The sequence below is a fragment of the Cnephaeus nilssonii genome, assembly GCF_951640355.1.
Source record: "Cnephaeus nilssonii genome assembly, chromosome: 17".
In the NCBI taxonomy this organism is placed as follows: domain Eukaryota; kingdom Metazoa; phylum Chordata; class Mammalia; order Chiroptera; family Vespertilionidae; genus Cnephaeus; species Cnephaeus nilssonii.
In genome coordinates, this window is record NC_137088.1 from 53,835,334 (window position 1) to 53,853,478 (window position 18,145).

At 46.6% G+C, this 18,145-nt stretch overlaps 1 protein-coding gene across 1 annotated transcript in view; it reads right to left on the bottom strand.

The window, feature by feature from the left end:
• Positions 1 to 18,145, bottom strand: part of SUCLG2 (succinate-CoA ligase GDP-forming subunit beta) — a 247,903-nt gene that overhangs the window by 112,717 nt on the left and 117,041 nt on the right. Inside the window, exons 3-5 of the mRNA XM_079795026.1 lie at positions 6,533 to 6,632; positions 5,556 to 5,646; positions 1,427 to 1,579 (exon numbers count right to left, since the gene is read on the bottom strand). Coding sequence (XP_079651152.1) covers positions 1,427 to 1,579; positions 5,556 to 5,646; positions 6,533 to 6,632 — 344 coding nt within the window. The remainder of the gene's footprint in view (positions 1 to 1,426; positions 1,580 to 5,555; positions 5,647 to 6,532; positions 6,633 to 18,145) is intronic.

An 18,145-nucleotide genomic window follows, 5' to 3' on the forward strand; every position in this document is an offset into this window, starting at 1 on the left:
CTGCTTTCCCAAAAAATGGCTAAAGGTGAAAATAGTGCTCAGTGCTTGCTTTGCTGCAGTCATGGAGGCAGCGCATCCTGGGCAGCGAGAGCCCTGCCCAGCTCCTTCCCGGGGACCATGCCCGCATCCAGCCTCCATCACCGGGAAATGAGTCTGTGAGCCCTGGGCTTCCTCAGTCTACTTTGTGCATCGTCCTAAGGTAAATTCTGCTTCACTTTCCATCATTTCGGCTTACAAACGGTTTCACAGGCGAGCTCTACTTTTGAAAAATGGGGGACCTACATGTAAGCCAGCCTGTAAAGTCTCCATTTAACTTCCAAGGCAGTTAACTTAAATCTGAACATCGGTAAAAATATTCTAAAACCAATCACCAAACTATCAGTGCTTTATACAAAGAAGTTCAAGAAATAAATGTCCCACTTTTTGAAGGAAAACAAAATCTCTTTCTAAAGGAAAGAATGAGTATTTATGCTAGAAATCTTAATGTGATTTTCCTGATACAAAGAACCCAGAATTTAAGGTATCACACCAAATGTATATGCTTGTTCAAAACCTGGAATTATAGTTCAGGAGGCCTTAGATTTTTTTTTACTTCAGCTGAAGTAGGCCGAGAACACATCACCTCATTTAATTCTCACAATTCTCTGGGTGGCAATTACCCCCCTTTTCATTTTACTGGTTTAAACATAGAGCTTAGAGATATCGGGAACCTTGCTGGCTGGCTGGGATTTTGCCTCGGACATTTTCGGCTAGAAACTGATCGATGTGAGAGAGGCACGTCGTTTGGCTGCCTCCTGCACGCGCCCTGACCTGGGCCGGGGACTTAACCTGCGACCCAGGTACGTGCCCTTGGCAGGGAATTAACCTGTGACCCTTCGGCAATCTACCCACTGAGTGATACCAGCCAGGGCTATAAACTAATCTTGATATCAATAAAAGGAAAAAAGACTTAAAGGATTGAAAGAAACAAAGAGTCTGGGCTTTCGAAGGAGTGTGCTTGACATTGATGCTGTTGGAAGACACCCAGGCAACCTCCAGCTTACATCTGGTCTCCTTGCAGCTTTTCTATTCATAATACTGTTAAGTGGGCAAAGGGAACAAGAAGGCAGTGGAAACATCACAGTCTGCTCCACTGTTTAATTCTTGGGACAGGCTGGGGGGAAAGGAGCAAGGGAGGAAGGAAAGGCAGGAAGGAGGGAAGAAGGGAGGGAGGGCGAGGAAAGCAAAGAAAAAGACCTTGCATAGTGATATCTCCCTTCTACCCAACTTTCAACTGGATGGCTATTGAGAAAAAGCTCTTGACATCCTCAGGCCTTAAATCCCAGAGAGAGATGTATCACCACCAGCCGCAGACTCCACATTAAATATTTAACAGCTTCTACAACCACCATCGATGAACGCAGAATAGCCAGAAATCTGAACATACCTTAAAAATAAGTTCTGGACTTGAAGCTGCCACCTCTTCGATGTCCATGCCCCCCTGGGGGCTGCCCACCAGCACGGGGCCATTGCAGGACCGGTCCATCAGAATCGCAAAGTAGGTCTCCCTGGAAATGTTCAAGGCTTCAGCGACCATCACCTGCCAGGCAGGAGGAAAGGCAGGTGAATTTCCAAGTTTCCACTTGGAAATCTAACAGACTTGCCTCACATGTGAAACAGCTTCCTTTATAGGTCCCTGAACCCGGCGCCTTCGCTTCCAGGACGCGCTGGCTCTGCTCTGGGCGTGCGCCACGCTCAGCCCTCCTCCTAACTGATCCTGTCAACGTGCTCAAGTGACAGGTAGTGGTTGGCCTCAAGGAGCCTTCCCACTTTAATCTTATTTTTTCCTTCCTTGAGAATCCTGACACTTAGGAAGACTCCAGGCGAGCAGCTGCTATTGTCATTGAGACCCTAACAGCACATCCGTGTTACCACTCTGCTTTTTCCCAAATTGATCTGGGGCAAAACCCAGTCTGGTTGGCAAAGGGTTCTTTTCCCAGTGTGCTCGATGCTTCCTAGGTTTGTGTACTCCGTCTCTTGGTTCACTGCATTTGTATTTCAATTTTTACTTTCTTTAAATGACAAATGTATTTGCTTGTCCAAAATCAATGCAAATGACACCAGAAGGAACTACACGAGACAATGAAAGCAGCGGCACACATCCGCCCCGGCCCCAGCAGCCAGCGTGGCCATGAGACCGCCTGGAACTGATACTCCGAAGAGCCGCCCTTGCTCTGGGAGGACCTGGTCACCATTTTTACCGATGTTCATATTTAAGTTAACCTGACTGGGCAGCAGGCAAGCGGGGCGTCCTGGGCTGTGCGCAACCTTAACAACGCCACGCAGCAGCCGGAGCAGGGGAACCACTGCTGCCTTTGTAGCCCTTTTTCTGGGCACCTGCAAGTATTGCCGCCGTGGAATGACCCTGCACACGCAGATGTACTATGTGCACCCCAATGCCTTTCTTTCTTCTGGCTTTTAATTTTCTACAACTCAGACATCTTTCCAAGGCCGTTGTGATTATGTACTTATATGTCAATATGTATTTAACCACATCCCTAGTGACAGACATTTACAAGGGCTTCAATTTTTCTACAATGCTCCTTTGGTGAATATTTTTGTGCATATATCTTTGCTCATTTGTTTGAGTGCCTTGCAGATAGGGTACCTAAAAGGAAAATGGCTAGGTATTAGATTCTTCGTATGGAAAATTTTGGTAAGTACTCTCAAACTGCCCTGGAGAGAAAGGCTGTATCAACTTACAGTCACGAAAAGAACAGTAAAAGATGTCTTGGATGATTTTTAAAAGAAAATAAAAACTTTCATAAGCAATCAGTATTAGGAGTGGAAATAATAAAAGTACTTGCATTGCTTTTCCTAAAAGTACGTAAATAATATGTTGCACAAAGGAAGTTGCAGGTTAAGTAGCATTAGTTTCTAGCTACCCAGATGCCACAAACACACTAAGTTCTAAGTTACCTGAAATGCGACAAATACAGGATGGGGCAAAAGTAGGTGAACAGCAGTTTGTATGGAAAATAATACAACAATTAATAAATAATCAAGATTTTTAAACTGTTCCCCATACTTACAACTGTAAACCTACTCTTGCCCCATCCCGTTTCTGGTGATCTAAAAAGCTACAATGTAATGGATATAGAATTCTTTTTCAAATTTTTATTGAATTTATGACCAGTTAAAAATAAAATACCTAAGCAGGGGCTTCATCCCGATTCTCTTGTGATAAATGGTAGCTTATGAGTATACAAGAGTCCCGGTGCACGAATTCGTGCATGGATGGGATCCCTTGGCCTGGCCCGCAATTGGGGCCGGTGGGTTGGGGGGAGGGACTGCTGGAGGTTGGCTGGCCATGGGAGCACATTGACCACCAGGGGGCAGCTCCAGCGTTGAGTGTCTGCTCCCTGGTGGTCAATGTGTGACATAGCAACTGGTCATTCAGTCATAATGGTTGGTTAGGCATATATATATATAATGCTTCTTGGCATATGGTGCTGGGATTACGGAGGACCATTTGATTAAAAGTTCACTTCCTAACACAGAGCTCGTCTATGAACAGATTTAGTGACTTTCAGGAGCTATTCTTAGAGGCAACACAACTTCACAACTTTAGGGTACCTGTCCTTCACGAGTCCTATCTTATTCCTCTAAAGTGTTGGCAGGTGTGCTCTGGATTCCATCAGATCTGTGTGTGAAGACCCCCGCTGGCTCACAAGCTCCTGCTTGGTCTTTGGGAACTTCCACAGGAAAGTGACAATGATTATCAACAGATAAATCAAGAAATTTTATATAAAGGCCAATTCTGTACATTATTCTGCCATCTTATAACCCGGGATGACAGAATATTTTAGGAACTGTAACAGAGAGAACGGAAATGGAGCTTGAACACTCCTCCCAGGAGCAGCTCAGTTACTAGTAGATACATTTCAGAAAAGCTCCATCTGTGACTGACACCAGGCACACCACCAGTGCAGCCTTTCTGTGCTGTCCCCAGTGCAGAAAGCTTTGAAGCATGCTTGACCCTGATTGGATGCTGAGCTGGTTTTGGTTTGCTGCTCGGACTGTGGCCGGAGGAGTGCCAGTACACAGGCTCCCGGCAACACACCGCGGTCAGGTAAGATGAGCGCGTGCTCCGTGTTGGCCCCACAGCGCCGACCACAGCATCTCAGCTCCCAGCACTAACTCCCCCGGGAACAGCCCGCTAACCCAAAGGCACAGCTTTAGAAAAACACCCCATGGGCACAGAGGTATGAATGTGTTGAAATAACTTCTCAAAGAAACAGAAACCTAAAATACTCTGGGATTCTGACTGATGTCCAAGGTTCTGTAAGTAAAAAGAAAACGCATGTTCCTTAGAGCATATGAAATGTTATTGTTACAGAAAAGTGGTAAGACACACTTTACAGAGGAGAAAGACTGAAATAATGTATACAATTATTTCTGGGTGGTGACAATACAAGGAACTTCCACTTCCAATTTTTATTATTTCTGTACTACTGGAATTTTTACATAAGTTAGTCACTTTTGCAATCAGGGGAAACAAAAAACTACTAAAAAAATTGATCAATCTAGTAGTTTCCTGGCAATGATTCAAATTACAAGAGTGAACTTACCACCGGTATTTTAGGAACCTTTCTACAAACTCATTTTAAGCTCATCTATACAGTGTGACTCTTCTTTGTGTATTTTTATATGCTTTTTAAAAGAACCACAAACTCTAATGTAAAAACCCTTCTAGCCATAAAGAACTACAAATTTTTAAAACAAAAATACTAATCATGCCCTCTGTGGACAAATGCTGAAGAAGGTACACAGTTTGTAAAGGCTCATAGTCAGATTTAAAAGGAGATAAACGTAATGTGCCAGGCTGAACAAAACAAGCAAAAAACAATGCACTTGCATGTGAACCAGTTCCGGCACCTAAGGGAGAGGCGGTGGAAGGGGAGAAGGGCGGACCCACTCTGTGAGCGCATCTGAGCATCAGCAAGGCTATGTCCGAGGGAGAGTTCAGGATCTCAGCGCCCAGCCTTCCTCCAGCTCCAAGGCCCCTTGGGAGGAAACTCTCTCGTGGCACAAGAACCACGAGCTGGTGATTTTCTTGTTGGTCACATCAAAAATTTTCCACTCAACTCTCTCTGAAAAGTAAAACCAGCATGCGCTGCCTCAGTTTCCCCAAGCATGCACAGGGTTGGGAATCGCCACCTGCGAGCTGTGCCCACAGAGCAGACAGTTCCTCCCGACATGCGAGGCCCTGACTCAGCACTAGGAGGGGGCCGCTCGCCCTGCGCTCCGGGCTGGGGCGTGGCCTGTCGGCTGCACAGGGCCCAGGCCCACTTTCACTACATGCTGAGCCTAATAAAGAACACTGCTATTACACACACTTTTTCTTTCTCCTCAAAGTCATACTACATACTAAACAGATTACATGAGGTTTAAAAATAAAATGGCGCATTGCCAAAGTGCATTAGATTCTGCCAAAACTGAAATATGGCTATCTTTTTTTAACACACACACACACACACACACACACAGAAAATGACCAGAAGCATTCATATTACCTTATTAACTTTCACACCTTCTTTTGGAGTTTGTTTCGTTGTCAGGTTATACCCGATCATCTGTTTAGCCAACTGTCCCACAACTTTAGGGCTAAGAGAAAGAGAGAGAAAGAAAAGAAAATCAACATCTCTGTTGAAAGTAATTTTAAAGCAGAGTCCATACTAAATCCTCATGTCCACATGTGCAGGGCACACCTCCATGCCCGGATACATGGGGCTTTCTGTTCAAAAACACAAATGAGAGGGAGGGAGGGAGGGAGGGAGGGAGGGAGGGAGGGAAGAAGGAAGGGAGGAAGGAAGGAAGGAAGGAAGGAAGGAAGGAAGGAAGGAAGGAAGGAAGGAAGGAAGGAAGGAAGGAAGGAAGGAAAATATCCCCTATTACCGCCCCCCCCCCCCCCAAATAAATGATAGTCATAGTAAAGAGACAAGGCTGAAACGCACAACAGGTTTAGATGAGAGCTGAGTAACAGAGACTTGAGAGCGGGTAATTTGGAATGTACTGGCCAACGGGGGTAAAGGTGAGGGGAAGAATCACTGGGAGAAATGAAAGTTCGGGAAAGGAGAGGCCGTGTTCAGAGCTGAGGGTCAAGGAGCTGCGGCTGCACAGACAGCTCAGATGGAGGGAGCCTGGGTGCCTCAGACAGGGACAGGGGGCCCGGTGGTGGGCAGCCGCTGCAGGTCTGGAGCAGGAGCCATCAGGGCGCAGAGCTTGATCTGTGAGTGGCGTCCCTGCCAGCGTTGGGAGTGAAACCAGACTGTCCAGGGCAGAAGCAGCGCCCAGGGGCACCAAGTGAAGAAAACGCTTTTATGGAGCGGGAGGAAACAGGCGTTGCCAGCGTCTTCCTGACCCTGTCCCCTCCATGCGCCAGCTCCAGCTCCCACCTTGCACCCCACCTTCCCATCGGTGCTCCTGTCAATCACCAGCAAGACCTTCCACCACTGCGGGCCCAGACGGGGATGAAAATGCCCAGGCTTACTCTTTGGTTAAATGAACGCCGCCTTTCAAACCGCTACTGAAGACACCTTTTCCTCTTCCTCCAGCTAAGATCTGGGCTTTTAAAACAATTTCTTTTGCATCTGAAAAAGAAAAAGAAAATTCAGAGTGGGTAGTTGATTTTAAATTATTTTTTTAATCAACAATGAACGTGGTAATGACATATAACTTCCAACACTGGTAAAAGCTCTCCCCAACCAACTTTGAAAATGAAGGCAGTAAGGAACTTCAAAAAACATCAGTGCACCACTACAAAGTCTGTTTATCGAGGACACTTACGTTGCTCTACCAGTTTAATCTAACACTGGACCATCCCAAGGGAAGGCAAGGCATGTGAGTGTCAAGGCGCTAACCAAACCCGGGCTGAGGTTTTGTTTTTTGTTTTTTTTTTATAATATATTTTATTGATTTTTCACAGAGAGGAAGGGAGAGGGACAGAGAGCCAGAAACATCGATGAGAGAGAAACATCGACTGGCTGCCTCCTGCACATCCCCCACTGGGGATGTGCCCGCAACCAAGGTACATGCCCTTGACTGGAATCGAACCTGGGACTCCTCAGTCCGTAGGCCGACGCTCTATCCACTGAGCCAAACCGGTTTCGGTCCAGGCTGAGGTTTTAATTCCACTGTGTGATGACACTCCCCGTGGCAGAGGCACCACCTGGAGCCAGAGAAGCTAACGACCTGTCAGTCATCTGGGATGTCAAAGGGAAGACAGGGTTACAAAAGGAAAGGTGCACAGACAAAATGCAAAGGGAGGACGTAATAACTGTATTCTTGGAAACTAAGAGTTTTCTGAGCAGTTGCTCTGATATTGACAGGGTTGGGTAAGGGAGGAGGAAATAGATTAAAACTAAAAGCAAGCAATGATTTTAAAGTGTTGGCAGGGTCACAAAACATCCCAAGGAGAAGTGGTTGTGGAATCTTCGTTCTGCACTCAACACTAGAGTGAGCTGCCACTTAGACCAGAGTCATTAACCCGGGTACCTTCATGGGCCAGGCAGGAAAGCCGGGGGAGTGAAGCAGCCAGGGACGGAGCAAGGCCTTAGCAGACAACAACGCTCCCCGCCCCAACCATCAAGAAGAAAAAGAAAAGGCCGTCCCCCAATCAAATATGTTTCATCAACCAAACAGTACCCACCTCCGGGCCACAGCTGGCATTCTGTGGGACTCATACTTGTCTAAAGTCAGAGAACAAAGTCTGACAAGCTTCTCTAAGGCTCCAATGGTTTAGAATCTGCAGACGCAGGTTTCAACCTGGCCGTCATCCCTTACTCAGCTGTGTGATGTTGGCCAAGTAGCTTAACATCTCTGAGACTTTATTTACTTGAATGTGAAATGATGATGAAGATGGTTTTAAAAATTAAATGAGACAACACATGTGATCATTTTATCCCAAGAGCCTAAAAACGTATATGCTTAATGAAAAACGATTGCCACAGTCAATTAGTCCATTTATTGCCTCTGTACAGTGTAAAGATTCAAAAGGATTATTTCCCCTTGGGCGGAGATGGTAAAAAAGAAATTGTTGGTATGTGGCACGATTCACGTAAAGCTGCGTAAGTGTTGGCTATCTCAGCTGGTACTTCCGCTGCCGTTACTCACAGGCAAGCACGCAAAGGTTCCACCAGAGGGAGCCACCGGAGGTTTACCATGAAGGCAACAGGAGCTACAGAGGGAGGCCACAGACACTGGGGAGGACAGTCACTCCACCTGACGCGGTGAGCTTATTCAAGTTCACTGCCTCTGCGGGCTGGTCTTCCTTGCTCCTATATTTGCTTACACTGGGGAAACCAGGGCTCACCTCCTCTCAGAAGCAAACAAAGCTCTTTCTTTGCTGCACTCTGTACCCTCTGACAACGGGTCCTGCCTTGGAAATGAACCATCATAGCATCAGCCAACCATGTTTTAGAATAAACTGGTTCCTATCAAACAGAAGAAGACAAGCTGCAGTGACGCTTATTACCAGAAACTCACCAGGAAAGGAAACCAGGAAAAGCATGTATTGCCTATTTGTGCTAATGAGTTAAAGAACAGCCATGCAAGCAAGGACTGGAGTTAAACCACCCCGCGGCACAGCGTCCAGCTCTGCCTGTAACTTCCTTCGTGGAGAAGGAGACTGAGGGATCAGAGAGGTAAAGCAGCATACCCGTCTGTAAAATGGTCATAATAATATGTTAGGATGATGTCAAAAAATAAACAAAATACACTAGGTACGGTGCTTATGTCAACACCTGGCACATTTTAAAAATAGCCAAAATATGATATGTATCATTATAATTATTTTCAGCAATTAACCAAAAGAGTGGTATACAGGAAGATATTTCTTTTGATGACATCAAATGGCAAAACGCTTTCTGCTGTCTTAAAGTTTTAATTATGATCTATTCACGTTCATTTAAAAGGATAACGAGTATTGCATTGCCTTGTCATCCGGAAGAAGAAATGCTTGCCTCTCCAAGCTTTCTAGCAGCTAAACTTGAAAGCCAGACAGAACGTCTAATTGGACACTGTTAACTGGCCCCACAGGCGTGATTAGATCAGCTTCAGGCACTCGGCACCACGACAAAGAAAGCACTGCAGTCTCAATGAAGTGTTGCCAATGACATGTTAGTATGTGACCACATGTCAACGGACTCCATGTCACCCATTTGGTAGTCTAAGCAACCACTTCAAACACCGTGAAGCCATATACTCAGCCAGGCAAACAGAAAAAGGCAGAGGAAACTACCCAGGTCATCTTCTGCAACGTACACTCCAGGCCAAAATAAGTTCACTTCCATCACCTCTTCCGGCCAGGCCTCAAGGGCAAACAGTCCAGCAGGCCAGTAGCCCAAAGCAAAGCAAGTCCTTCTCATCTTGGGGGAAACGCACATGCAGCACTTTAACTCAGGTGGGTATTTCCTCACCGTGCTGAAAATTAGGTGACCAAGTCCTACTGAACAGGAACTAGTCTTCTCATTCAGTACTTACCAGGTTGATTTACACTTAATGTCATTATTTCTATGTTATTTAATGATCTGAATGATCGCAAAACTCATACAAATTTCTAGGTGTTTTTTTAATGTTACCTCCCTGGTCCCAAAGAGAATGACAAAAGAATATCCCATAGGAGAAATTCTGTTTTTGTCTGAATGCATACGATGGCTTCGCACGCTTTAAGATAACAAGATAAAAAGAGCCCGGGAATCAGGCCTCCTCTCTAATCGGCTGTGTGTGGAGAAGGCGGCACCTGTCTGTCTGTATGCTGAGAGCACAAGCATCGTCCGGGTCTGGCTGCCTCCGATCCTCGCAGTTAGTTCACTATGCGCTTAGCAGGAGCCCGAACACGCTGCACGTGCACTTCCCTGCGTCCTCCCTGGCGCCGTTCCAGCACGCTACCCTGCTCAGTGTCCGGCCTCCACCAGGTGTGACCGGACCCCGTATTCTATCACTATATGTGTGTTTTAGGAGAAAAGGCACGTAAAAATATATTTGATATACTTACGGATAGATAGCAAAGACCCTCAAATACTGTGTCAGCTAAGAGAACAGTATTTACAGCCATTTAGAAACGGAAACACCCCATACATGGTCTCGCTTAGCTCTATTAGTGCATTAGAATAATGCTTTCTCAAATATTTTCCTCTCATTTTTACCACAACACGTGTAATTATTGTATTTTAATTACAAAAATACAGTTTTATAGCGATTTTTATAGTCTGCCAATAGTCCCATGCTGGCTAATAAACATTCCTGGAAGCATTATTAAACCTAAAAAGAAAAAACATTAAATTCATTAAGGAAAGCACAAGCTAAGGAGACTAAGTAAGAAATGCCTTTAATTTGGCAAGCTTGGTAAAGCCGGTTCACTTTGCTTTTTAGAGATGGCAGAATATTGTTCACAAGACATAGTTTGGGGCCATAAAGCAAAAGGTTTTGTGAAGGATCAAATACCTGTATTACCGAACTGGTCTTCTTCAGCATTGCTCTCTTCAAAAATATAATTCTTTCCTAAATGCAAAATGCAGCGCTATCTACACTGACAGGGCAACGGACGACCATCGATTTCGAGTCAATAACACCGGAACTGTTGGGGAAACTGGTTTCTACGGTTCACTGCCTGCAGCAAAATTGGAATATCCAGTTTTCAGCAAAATTGCATGGTATAATTTCTAGAATGGCGCTCACCTTCCATAAGGTTTGATAGCATTCTTAATCGAGAAAGTTAAAATGTATTTCAGATTTGCCTATTCCTGTAAGGCAAGGAGAAGGGGAGGGTGAACCAAGACTCAGAAGCTACCACAGAAAGATGAACATGTATAAAGAAGATCCATCCATAGATGATAGCAGAGGCCTAAGAGCCAGTTTCCCAAGGAAAATAAGCTAGCTTCTGTGCTTTCATTATGACCCCAGGACCCTCTTACAATTCTTCGTCATTACTGTGGATCTCCTGAAGACTGGCTCCGGGTCCCGGACCTGTGACCCGTCACTGGGAATGAGATAATACTGCAGTGACTCCAAATGCCCAGTGGCACCTCTGAGACTAAAACCATTATTTCAACTTTCAACATGTCTGACATGGGCTCACTGGGTCAGAAAATGTCAAACATATGGAACATGAGGACGCACTGCTCCCTCCTCGGCCACGTGCTGGCTGAATCGGGAGAGAGACCCCGGGCCCCCACCTGACTGCTGCCCATCACGGCTTGAATTGCTCATGCCTAACACAGTGGTTTCCGAACACAAATCAAGGATGGATCCAGGGTCATCTTGACGCCAGGAGTTCTGTGACAAACAGGAAGCTGTCCAGGGAGACACTGTTTCACATTAAGAAATCCTTTATGGATAAGGCTTTTCATTGGAGTTTTCAATCTTAAATTTCCTACCAAATATGGCAGCCAACTGATTCCATAGGAAAATGCCACTATGAGCAGTTTATTGATTATAACGAAGATAACATTATCTTAACACAAAACATGCTTTTGTTTTCAAGGTAATTTTTAAAATTTTAGTTCCTATAAAAAATTCCTAAATTAACCTACTTTTCTGATTCTATCACTGGTGTCACTAATTAGATTTATAATCATTAATACTCCATTGATAATGAAATTTTTAAGGCTAGATAAAAATTACCTCTAGAAGGGCTCAATATCTTAATCTTTCTGTAGTTTAATACTAATAAACCAATCTTACATTTTGCCTATTAAATTAAAATATCTATTTCCATAAGAAAGGTTAAGGATAGAAAATCCCAACATTGATGGCAACAATATCCATGTGACCTTATATTCAAGTACTTACAGCTAATCCAAGAATTTCTAATGCTGTAAGCCTGCAACCACAGGACATTACACCAATCTTTCAAAATGAAGTCACTTGAAAAAAATGACAATTTTTCAGCAAAAAAACCCCACACACATACAAGTTTTTACTAAATAAATTTCCAGAACAAATCTCTACTATGTTTTTATACAGATTACAGGAAGAATGAATGACATACATTAATAAAAATATGTGTGTAACATCTGGAACTTCAACAGCCGTGAAAGATGAAAAGCATTTATGAACACCAATGCATTTCTACAGGGTTTTGTGGTACAATTGAAGGGAAAGGATAAAAGAAAGCCAGTTCTAAAAAACCTTTTCTTCTTTTTTTCTGATTTTCAAACCAAAGGGGCATTCAGTCAAGGTTCAATTAGGCAAGCAGAACTAGAGTGGGCCACGGCCCGGGACTGACCCGGAGCTGCAGCTCACACAGGGCGGCAGACGCTGAGCAGCCCGCCTGGGCAGACCCCTCCTGGCGTGGCTGGCGTTTGGAAGCTACATGACAACAGAGACATAAAAGGGGCGCTCCTGTCATCTCAGCCAGCGATGAACAAGAGGAAGTACAGCGTGGTCACGCCAGGACTGACATGGGAAGATAGCGCGTGATGCTTTTATTTTCAGAGCTGACAGGAATGACGGAAATGTAAAATGTATGAAAAATAAGTATTTCCTGGCTGCCCCCAGATTTAAATATGTTTCTTTCACTTTCACAGCCATATTACTAGCATTCTGAGGTCTCCTACCCTCTTCATTAGAAATCTTCTCTTTTCCCTATTTTCTCTTATTTAAGTCAACTCCTCGATCTGGCCCTACTGAGGTGAGGGGTGTTCTCATGTGGGAGAGTCTGGAACCTGCTGCACCGCCTGGTGATGTCCTCATTCCGCCGCCGGAGGTCACTGACCGCACCTCTCCCTGTCCTCTAGGCTCTCCTTCGTGGTCAAGGCAGACCCTCCGGCTGCTCATGGGTGGGTCCTTCAAAGGGCTCCTCGGCAGGGTGGCTGAGCCCTGGTGACACAGCTGTTCCCTTTGCAGCCAAGTCTCTACTCCAATAGATGCACACTCTCCAAGGGACACAGGCTCAGTCAGGCACAACCTCACTCTAAACCTGTGAGCCCTGAGCCCTCAGACACCACCCTCCAGGAGCCCTCAGCCTGCAGCGCAGACACCACCCTCCCGGACCCCTCAGCCTGCAGCCCAGACACCACCCTCCAGGACCCCTCAGCCTGCAGCCCAGATACCACCCTCCAGGACCCCTCAGCCTGCAGCCCAGACACCATCCCACAGGACCCCTCAGCCTGCAGCCCAGACATCACCCTCCAGGACCCCTCAGCCTGCAGCCCAGACATCACCCTCCAGGACCCCTCAGCCTGCAGCCCAGACACCATCCCACAGGACCCCTCAGCCTACAGCCCAGACACCACCCTCCAGGACCCCTCAGCCTGCAGCCCAGACACCATCCCACAGGACCCCTCAGCCTGCAGCCCAGACATCACCCTCCAGGACCCCTCAGCCTGCAGCCCAGACATCACCCTCCAGGACCCCTCAGCCTGCAGCCCAGACACCATCCCACAGGACCCCTCAGCCTACAGCCCAGACACCACCCTCCAGGACCCCTCAGCCCTCAGACACCACCCTCCAGGAGCCCTGAGCCCTCAGACACCACCCTCCCGGACCCTTCAGCCTGCAGCCCAGACACCACCCTCCCGGACCCCTCAGCCTGCAGCCCAGACACCACCCTCCAGGACCCCTCAGCCTGCAGCCCAGATACCACCCTCCAGGACCCCTCAGCCTGCAGCCCAGACACCATCCCACAGGACCCCTCAGCCTGCAGCCCAGACACCACCCTCCAGGACCCCTCAGCCTACAGCCCAGACACCACCCTCCAGGACCCCTCAGCCTGCAGCCCAGACACCACCCTCCAGGAGCCCTGAGCCCTCAGTCACCACCCTCCAGGAGCCCGACCTCTCTAACCAGCTCTGCTCTTTAGAGAGACCCCCGGCACAGAGGCCCGGCATCTGTCTGACTTCCCAAATGCAGGGTACATTCAAAATCCTCACAGCCTCCGGAGCCTCGTGCAAATCAAGGAGCAGGACTGGGCGCCCGTTCCGTGCTCCTGAGAGGCGCAGGATGGCTAGGAAGCGCCTAGACTGTGATGAGACAGTCAGGAGGACGGTGGGCCCAGAGCTCACAGCACCTCCTGGCAGAGCAATCCACGTACAGAAATGAGGCTTTTCTGCGATGCAATTACAACAGTGAAACCTGAACACAATCAAATGTCCAGCAGCACTTCCACATTCAGGATTGGAAAATGAATTTTACATGAATTGTAATAATACAATGAAATAATATAATGCTACATATCCATTAACCATGATTAAGTATATCTTTATATATGAACTTGGGAAAATGCTCCCATTTAAACCTTAATGATTAATATTTTTAAAAAATAAATTCATTTGTGAATAGAGTCACAAGGAATTCTAAATGAATTAATAAAACTAAACTAAAATTATCATGCAGGGCTGGGGAGCATCGTTCAGTAATGATTTAGATGTTTGTTGCAATGATCACGTGTTGTCATAAAAATGAGTTTAAAATGTAAGGTAGCCGAAACCGGTTTGGCTCAGTGGATAGAGCGTCGGCCTGCGGACTCAAGGGTCCCAGGTTCGATTCCGGTCATGGGCATGTACCTTGGTTGCGGGCACATCCCCAGTAGGGGGTGTGCAAGAGGCAGCTGATCTTTCATCGATGTTTCTAACTCTCTATCCCTCTCTCTTCCTCTCTGTAAGAAATCAATAAAATATATATTTTTTTAAAAATGTAAGGTAAATGTAGACATTTATCCACAGCAGTTTACCTTGAATACTTAACTGTTCTTTTCGGTGTCAGCCTTGATCATCTCACTGCATTGGCTGAGGGCTGCTGTGCCTGTGGAGCCGTCTTACATACCCCTGCCCTGTCCTGTCCTGTCCTGGGAGGTCAGCACGGCAGGACAATGTCCCGCCCTTTTAAGACATCTACCGAGTAGCTACTCTGTGGGAACTCAAAGATTAAAAAAGTCGTGGTCACTGCGTTTCGGAAACTTACAATCCGATGGAGGAAAGAGATACAGGTCATTACTGAAAAACCCGAATGCTAGAATAAATGTTTAGAACAACGCACAGTGAGAAGGGAAAGTGTGGAGGCGAGCAGAGCAGCAAAAAGGACAGAGGAGCCACAAAGAGAAGAGAACTTGATCAGCCTCAAAGAGCCGTGGGCTCCCAGGCAGATGGGGTGGGAACAGACACGGGTCAAGGTTACATTTCATCACTGCAGCTGGGAAGCCAGCATGTAAGTCTACTCCGACCCATGACGGCACGCTCTCCCCCAAAACGCAGCAATATTTGTTCTATATCCCACTCTCCTGCAACACCACAGTTTTCACTCTCTTCTCCACCTCCGTTTCCAGCAGCATGTCAGACCTGAGAAGTAGCCAGCACCTCCGCAGACTACTGACTACGAATGCCCTCCCCTCCCCTGGGGCTGGTGTCACCCCGGGCAGCCTTTCCCAGGTCCTGACCCCTTCTCGTTGCCTCCAGTGCAGCGAACAGGCTGCCGTGATGCACAAACATGATTAGGCTGCGGGGAGGGGAGATCTTGCTGCCCTAGAAGAATTCCCCAGGAAACTTGTCCATAAAGCAGAAAACAGAATCACCCCAGAAGAGGAGACGGCCGAGCCGGTCACAAAGGGAGCCATTCTGAGGATCAAAGGCATTAGCCTGAATGGGAACATTGTGAACTAATAAAGTCGATGCCACCCCCTCTGAAGGCCCTTCCAGTTCAGAGGAGACACCCGGCCAAGGGGCACCCACGGAGCCAGGGCGGGGTTCTGGCCAAGTCAACGCGGCCACTGTAGCTTCATGCGTCACGCCCCTCAGCCATCTCCCATGTGAGAGCTTCTCCTGAGGGCACACGAGGTGCAGAGTGATGCAGAGTGCAGTCACCTCCTGCTCCTGAAAATGACCAATGACACTGCGGGCACACAGTAGGCCCTCAGCATATGGCCGCGCATTCACAAACATCACCTCCTTCGCACTGTAAAATCACGATCAGTGTGTGCTAGGAGCTTTCTCTGGAATAAGATTTGGGCTAAGTCTAGTCTTTATCCACATTGAACAGATAACCCAGGCGAGGCTGAGTCTTCCCAACACACAGCTAGCCAGAACACGAGTCTGGATGCTTAAGCTAGTAAAAAACTTCTAGAGACTGAGCTCTAACCCCTTCACATACAGCCTCATGACTGGGTTTCCCCCCAACATTTTATTCTGAACATTTCCAGTCACCTGGAAAAGCTGACCCACAAGTAAACATCCACACAGCACCCAGGTCTGACCACTGCCAACCCTCCCCTGTGCCCGCTCTACCACATCTGGCCCTCATCAGTCGTCTTTTGTTTCCACGCTTTGCAAAGGAAGTTGTAGACAGCAGTGCCATCACCCTCAATGCTCCAGCATACGCTTCAGTAACTAACGCTCGGAAGTTGGTTTCAGTCCCTTTTTGGGGAGAGACAAAATTTACATACGGTGATTGCACAGATCTGCAGTGCACCCTTCGACAGGTTTTGACAAATGCATGTGTCTGTATGACACAAAGCCCAATCAAGACACACATGATTGTTTCTGAGAACGTATTAAGAGTAGCCTTACTACAAAATATCTAAATAGACCAACAGGAATCTAAAGTCTCTTAACTGGGTTTTCACTAAAACTAAACAACAAATGTTACTGTGTACACCCCGATGCCTGGCCTGCAGGGGGCCCGCCAGACCTGCCACCATTCAGTGGTATCTACCTCCTAGTCGGTCAATGACAGGCAAAGCACTAGTTTCTGAAGGGCTGTCTTTTTACCATGAGCATATGCAGCTTTCTGAAAACAACTAATCGTTCTAGTGTGTAATTTTTACAGCAGTGATGTTGTGTGAGCTCAGGGAAACGACCAGGCACAGCTGGGCCAGTGGTGTCTCCTGGCACCTGTCTGCCTGGGAATGTGCTGACTGCTCCACGTTGGATGGAGGTAAATCCTCCTGGGGAGACCACGCACCCCCCGAAGAGCCAGGACGATGCTTGGAGCCTGGGTCTGACGCTGAAGGGACGAGTGATGGGAGTGACAATCTTAACCCAAAGCTCTTCCATGCTGCCACTGCCTGAAACTTAGCCCTGTGCGACTCCGGACTTTCAGCAAGCCCGCAGATAAAAGCCAAAACATTGCAAACTAAAGTACATTACTCTTTCAAAAACTAGAAAATCCAGATATAAATGCCTTAAAAAGGCTGAAATGACATAAAGCCACACTGACAGTGGTTAATAACAGGTGCTGAGGGTTCAAATAATTTTTACTTTCTTCTGCACTTTTTACAGTGACTGCTTATGTCATTTATAATCAGAGAAAAGCTATTTTATGGTTAAATAAATTATGTTTATTTGACTTGATAAGAACAGTAACAGTATTATTGCTAAGTGAGGGGGGAAAGTTTGCTGAAATATAAAATATATACCAATAAATACATGTACATGTATACATATATAATGTATATACTGAGAATACTTTAGGAATATAATATACTGAAGTGTTTGATTATTTTCTGTAAATACTGGGGGAGGGGAATAGCAGCTATTTTTAAAATAAGCTTATTATCCATTAGATCGTATCGGTGCTTGAGACGTACACAGAACACGGCCATCCTTGCCAGCCTCGCAGTTCACAGGTGTGCCTCAGAACGAGGCCCATGCAGCACCCAGCACTATGCTCACATCATGCTTCCTCCTTAAGGGCAACGCAAAGGGGTGCCGTGCCCTCCCGAGGCGTCCCCGAGCTCCAACACTCTAAGAGGGACATGCGGACTTAGGACGTCTGCTTTCTACATACATGAACTTGCCATCCTCTGCAGTCCCCCCGGAGAGGAAAACATCGGAGAGGAGTCACGTGCAGTGGGCAAGTCCCCGCGTCATGGTCGGGCAGCTTTGACTAGGACTCAGGCTTTGCCCCTGACCAGTCAGCTGAGCGACTTTGGCCAGAAAACAGAGCCTCGATTTTGTCATTTAAAAAATAAAATTAACAAAAATAGTGCCTACCTTTCAGAGTTGCTATGGGTATTTTATGAGAAGAAGTAAAGTACTTAACACAATGCCTGGCTTATACTTATACTGGCTTATTCTTAAACCGGCATCATAAGTATCAAGTAAGTAGTAGATGAGGATGATAATGATGAATATGCTGTCCATTGGGCAAGGTAATTTTTATAGTAAATAAT